The sequence below is a fragment of the Panthera leo genome, chromosome A3, assembly GCF_018350215.1.
Source record: "Panthera leo isolate Ple1 chromosome A3, P.leo_Ple1_pat1.1, whole genome shotgun sequence".
Taxonomy (NCBI): domain Eukaryota; kingdom Metazoa; phylum Chordata; class Mammalia; order Carnivora; family Felidae; genus Panthera; species Panthera leo.
Window position 1 is genome coordinate 47,210,516 of NC_056681.1, and position 5,865 is coordinate 47,216,380.

Consider the following 5,865-nt stretch of genomic DNA (forward strand, 5'->3'; position numbering starts at 1 on the left):
GTGGCATGGAAAGTTTACCCTCCTGGAATTCGGATCTAGAATGTTTTTTTCGGTTGTTTACTGACTTTGTTTATTCACAGATCACGGTTGCTTAAACCGGCGCGCGGATGGCGCAGGGAAAAGGAAGAAAAAGAGAGGGAGGCAAAAAGAAACGCCGCACCCTACTATACTTAGAGTTGGGGAAAGCGGGCGGAGGACACTGTGTGAGCTAGCGAGCCTGGAGCCCGGCTGGGGGAGGGGTCTGAAGCGGGGTGGGGGTGTGTGTGAAAGACCCAAGTAGCGCAGAAAAGCCTCCGAAAGCGCCCGCTCCCCGACATCCTTTTTAAGTATTCGGACAGAACTATATCTTATCGGCCGGGATCAGTGGAGGGGGGAGCACTAAGTAGTTTAAAACGACCCTCACACAATGGGCGTGCGATAGGAAACATAGCAGGTTAGGGCAGCGCTTTCAGCCTCCATTGTCCCCCACTCGGCCCCCGGCCCTGCCTCTGGGCTCCTTCGCCACGGGAGCCTTTTATGTGATAATGAAACACATTTCAGGCCGAGCTCACGACGTGTGTGTCCTTGCCAGGGGGAGAGACGGGCCTGATTGCTGGCTGCGGCCTCCGGATCCCCCCCCCCCACCCCGCCCCAATTTCTCTTCCTTGTGTTCCTCGGGACAATGTGGCATGTTAAAAAGGGATTTGGAGACGGGGGGGGGGGGTGCAAGGGGAGGGCAAACCCACCTCAAGCGCGTGGGAAGGCCAGAGTTTGAGGGAACAGAGACCCTGCAAGGTGGCAGAGGGCGAAGGGAGGTGGTGGGGGGGGGGGGGACCTCAGGGTTGGGGCGAACCTGGGACATTCCACGTTTGGATGGTCAACAAGACCAAAAAATTGGTCCCTGAAAACAGGGCCCTGGGCTGTAAAACTTTGAGACAAAAAATCCCTACTTCAGAAGCCAGCAGAGAGTAATCACCCACAGACCGTAAGCTAGCTGTGCCTGGTATGTCCCTAAGTCTGCAGGGGACACTGGATCCTGCCTTCGCTTGGCCAGCTTGTAGGCGGGCACATGCCCCAGGCAAAGCCAAAGCCGGGTCCCCTTTGAGCCCCCCAGGCTGCGTTTCACCTGTGGGGTTTCCACTTGGGTTGGCTGCCTATTTAGGGCCATCTGTGGGGAGATACAGCAAGATTTGTAGGAATTTATTCTGGGCCTTTCTTTATACTTTTGGATTTTCTTTTAAGGCTCACAAAACACCTCTTCATCCCCTTGGCTCTGTAATCCTGGCTTGCCATGTTGGGCTAACTGGATGCTGTCCAAAGGCGTGGGTTTTTTGGGAAGGAAGGAGGGGTAAGCACATCTGCAAACCCTGGGATCTCACCACTGGCCAGGATCATTTGACAAGCGGGGCAAGATATTCCCCCCCCCCCCTTACCTGAGGGTCATCCCCCAAAATACCTTATTTTAAAAGGGAGATTTGGACCATTATCCGGAGAGATTCCTGTAAACACCAATATCAGGAGAAAGTCTGTTTCTCCAGATGAGGTGCCAGAAGGGGTGGTCCCAGAGGCCTCACTGCTCTCATGCTACAGCTAAGTCTACCAAGGCCATGCAGAACACCTAAGTGAAGAAGAAGGGTGGGATAGGGTCCTGGTGTGTAGACAGAAGCTTGAGGCCGTAGGATCCAGGCAGTTCCAATTCCATAGGAGGGTAAAAGGGGTGCTAGAGACACAGAGATGAAAGAGCTGAGCCAGGAATTTGCAAATCCAATCTGGGTGCACTGACTTGAAGGGAGGCCTAAGATTGGAAATAGAGTAAAAACATGTAAAATCTCGGCCTCTCCCCAGAGAAGTCAGCTCGCTGGGGCCGAACAGACATCAGCATTGCATCTTCACATGGCCTTGATGGGAAATTAAGATATGTAGTTTTGTCCTGAGTTTAAAGATACAGCTGCATCAAACACAGGGAATGGTCCACCTGAGATCTTTGTGTTTCATTGTGTGTAAAGATAAACTCAAAATTCCAAAACTAATCATAAACAATATTGAGTTCTATTTCCTGATGTGTTTGCTGAAGTGTTTAGGGGTAAGTGCACTGATGTCTGAAATTTACTTTGAAATGCGTCTAGATCTATGGCCATAACACCCTGAACGGTGCCTGATCTCCTCTGAAATGCATTTAGAAAAAATAATCTGAATGGACCAATCGAGGTGTCGATAGCTGAACAGATATGTGACATAACAAGTACAGCGAGACAATAGGATCTGGGCAATGGGTACGTGTGTGTTTTCTGTCTGTCCAACTTCAGCATGTCTGAAAGTTTTAATAATAAAATGTTAAAACAGCAACCACCATGGCCCCTCCCTTCACCAAAATGAAATAAAACCTGCAACCAGTCAGGATCTCTTTCCCCCTATTTTTAAGTAATTTCTGGACCTGTTTAATTTTTAAGTCAGGCAAAGGGAAAAAAAAATTTTGAAGATTCAAAGGGTAAAACTGGCAATAACACTTTAATATAGATTTGTGGAACTCTGGCCCTTCCAGCCAGAACACACATTTATAAGCCATAAATAAAACACGCAGAAACCATAAATTAATCAGACCCGAGACCTGGATTTCACCGTGTCAAGAATGGGAATGCATTTTTTTTCTTGGTCATTTACAACAGACCCTTACATAATTTTTTTTTCTTTTTGAACAATAATACAACTTTGCTTCTCTGTTAAAACTACATGGTTTTACACTGAGTCACTCACAAAAGTTTGTGGGATTTTTTTTGTTTTTGTTTTTGTTTTTGTTTTTTTTTTTTTGTTTGTTTTTTAATCAAGTAAGACTTCCCTGCAACAGCAGCAATGGAGGAATAAAGACAACAACAACAACAAAAAATCAGAACTTGCAAATGCTTAAAGAAGCAGGTGTCTACACAGTAGTTGAAACCGGAGGCTCTTTTCACTTTTCTTTCTCTTTTTTCCCCCCTCTTTTTGACTTTTTATCGTTTTGCCTTCCCTCCTTATATAGAATAATAGGTATCAGTGTGGCCCATCTGTTTGGGAGGGAAGAGCTGTTTGGGAGGGAAGGTGAGGGGAGACTGCTGTCCTTGGGATGGGGAGTAATGGAGTTCTTCTCCCGTGGCTCTCTCCAACACCCCTTCCTCAAATTCTCCCCACTTTCTCTCTCTCTTGTCCTTGTCCCCGGCTAGCTGGCTGCAGCCTTCTTCTTAAGAAGAGTTCATTATGGGCCTGGAGTACACTCCCTGGTAGTAGGAGGTGTCTGCGGCCAGGGGCGAGGCATCCAGGCCCGCTTTGTTCGTGACCGGACCCATGGCCAGGCTACCCGGCATAGGGGAACCGTAGCCAGGGTAGTGCATCACCTGTTCGTAGGCTTTGAGGTCCATTTTGTGGGGCTGGTGGTGATGGTGGCTGTGGTGGTGCTGCTGCTCCGAGGACATGAGGTTGTTGATGGAGAAGGGGTGGTTGAAGGCGTAGTGGTGCTCCGGCTTTAGATGGGCTTCGGGTGGCAGGCCTGGGTGATGGGGAGGGCCCAGCAGGTGGGCCGCCTGCTGCTGCTGCTGCCCGGGCGAGGGCGCCGGTTCCGGGGGGCTCAGGGCCGCAGCCGGCGTCCCCTTCAGCTCCCCCAAGGCCCCTCGCTTGTGCTCCTGGCACGGGGAGGCGCTCGAGTGGGGCGACTCGGTGCCCGCCGGAGTCTCGGAGGCCGGCCCGGCGGCCTCCCCGAGCTGACCCTGCGAGGTCTGGGCCCCGGAGGCCGCCTTCTTGCCGCCTCCCGTGGCGCCTGCGGCTTCCTTCAGGGCCAGCTGCTTCTCGCACTTGAAGCGCTTCTGGCGGCGCAGGTAGCAGCCGTTTTCGAACATGTTGCCCGAGTCGGGGTGGAGGGTCCAGAAGGAGCCCTTGCCGGGCTTGTCGGGCGAGCGGGGCACCTTGAGGAAGCAGTCGTTGAAGGACAGCGAGTGGCGGATAGAGTTCTGCCAGCGCTGCTGGTTCTGCCGGTAGAAGGGGAAGAGGTCCATGATCCACTGGTAGATCTCGCTCAGCGTCAGCATCTTGTTGGGGCTCTGCTGGATGGCCATGGTGATGAGCGAGATGTAGGAGTAGGGCGGCTTGGCGTGCGTGTAGCTGCGCCGGTACGTCTTGGGGTCGCGCGCGCGGCTCAGGCCCGCCTGCCCGTACATGGGGCTCATGGAGTTCATGTTGGCGTAAGGGGTCAGGCCGCCCATGGCTCCGGCCGCCTGCCCCCCGAGCGGGCTCAGACTGGGACTCAGGTGCGGCCCCATGCCCGCCACGCCGGCCGCCCCGGCCGAGCCGCCCATGCTAGCCATGGCGCCCGCCCCGGGGGACATACCGGCCAGGGACGGGCTCATGCCCGCGCCCACGTACGACGACATGTTCATGGAGCCGGCACTCATGTTGCCCGAGCCGCTGCCCATGGCGGCCGCGGACATGCTCATGTACGTGTTCATGCCGTTCATCCCCAGGCCGGCGTTCATGTTGCTCACCGAGGAGTAGCCCTGCGGACACAGCCCGAGGAGGGAGGCGCACAGCGTTAGCACCGCGGCTTGAGCGTGCCCTGACCTCCCACCCACCGGGCCAGCCCAGGCCCCCGCCTCCGGGGAGGCCTCTGGGGAGGCCTTCCCTTGCCGGGTCCCGGCCCCAAACACCCAGTGCGTTTCACTCGGAGCGCGCCGGGATCGCCCTCGAGAAGGTGGCGGGCAGGCTGCTGCTGTTTGCGTGTGGCGGGATCCTAGCCCTTCTACGCCTTGCTCAGATTCTAAAACAAGGGTCCCCCGGAGCACCCCTAGGCCAGGCACCCCAAATGCATCTCCTCTCCCCAACTCTCCAGCCAGCATACCGAACCGGCGCCGCGGTCTCGGACGCCACCTCCGACCCTAGCGAACAACCTGTGGGTCACAGCCTAGAACGCCCCAGCGGCCTCAAGCGGGGTTTGTCCCAGGGTTCATCCTTCCTCCCGGGATCCCATCCTTGGCCTCAGGGGAACCGAAACCCAGTGCCTGCGCAGAGTTTGGGGCCAGCTGGAGGCACTGAGTGGAGGGACAGGGAGGGTACACGCGGCTAAGTTTTGCAGCCACAAACTTTCGTTCTCTTTGTCCCTAGTCTTTGAATCTGCCTCTACCTCAACCCCCAATTCCTACCAACCTTTTCCTCTTCAGCTCCCCACCCCCTCGCCGGCCGACCTCCCACCCCTCCCCAGCCGCGCGCTGCCAAACATAACTCTGTTAGGATAGTGCGTGGCTCGGCCACGAAGAGGATTTGGAGGCGCCGCAAGTCAATATTTGATCACAAAGTTAATATTATCTCAAGGCTAACAGTGTGTCGTATAAAAAAGAGACCCATTTGAGTCGAAGGAGGGTGGAAAAGGCGGCTGCCCAGAGCGGCTGGGGGTGGGGGGCGGATGCCGGCAAAGGAAGCTGTCCTGAGGTTGGTGAACTGAGCGAACTCCGCCACCCCACTTCCCCCTGGAAAAGGCGAGTGCCTACCTCGGGCTCGGCATAGTAGCTGCTCCAGTCAGACGGCTCGTGCCCTTCCATCTTCACCGCTCCCAGCATACTGGAAGCCGAGTGCATAGCAGTTTAAAATTTAACAGCCACAACAAACGATCAGCAATCACCCCCCACCCCCACCCTCTTTAAAAAAAAAAAAAAAAAAAAAAAGCCAAGGCACCGTCCCCTCCCTCCCTCTCTCGCGCTCCCTCTCTCCGGCTCCACTCCCTCTCTTTTCCTTGGCCGGCCGGAGGCGGTAGTTGGAATGGGCGGGAGGGGTAAGGCTCAGGAGGAGGGGGCCGAGGATGGGAGGAGGCCCGGATCGGAGCCCCGCTGCAGGGAGCGCCTGCCGCCCGCCGCCGCCGCGCTCGCGGGC

General features: G+C 55.4%; 1 protein-coding gene across 1 annotated transcript; it reads right to left on the minus strand.

Annotated features, from left to right (window-relative positions):
* Positions 1 to 2,468: 2,468 nt before the first annotated feature.
* Positions 2,469 to 5,601, minus strand: FOXA2 (forkhead box A2). Its single transcript, XM_042930178.1, has 2 exons — positions 5,487 to 5,601; positions 2,469 to 4,499 (listed from the first exon to the last, which is right to left on the minus strand). Exons 1-2 carry the CDS (start codon positions 5,571 to 5,573, stop codon positions 3,195 to 3,197), a joined length of 1,392 nt encoding a protein of 463 aa, XP_042786112.1. The 5' UTR covers positions 5,574 to 5,601; the 3' UTR covers positions 2,469 to 3,194.
* Positions 5,602 to 5,865: the final 264 nt, after the last annotated feature.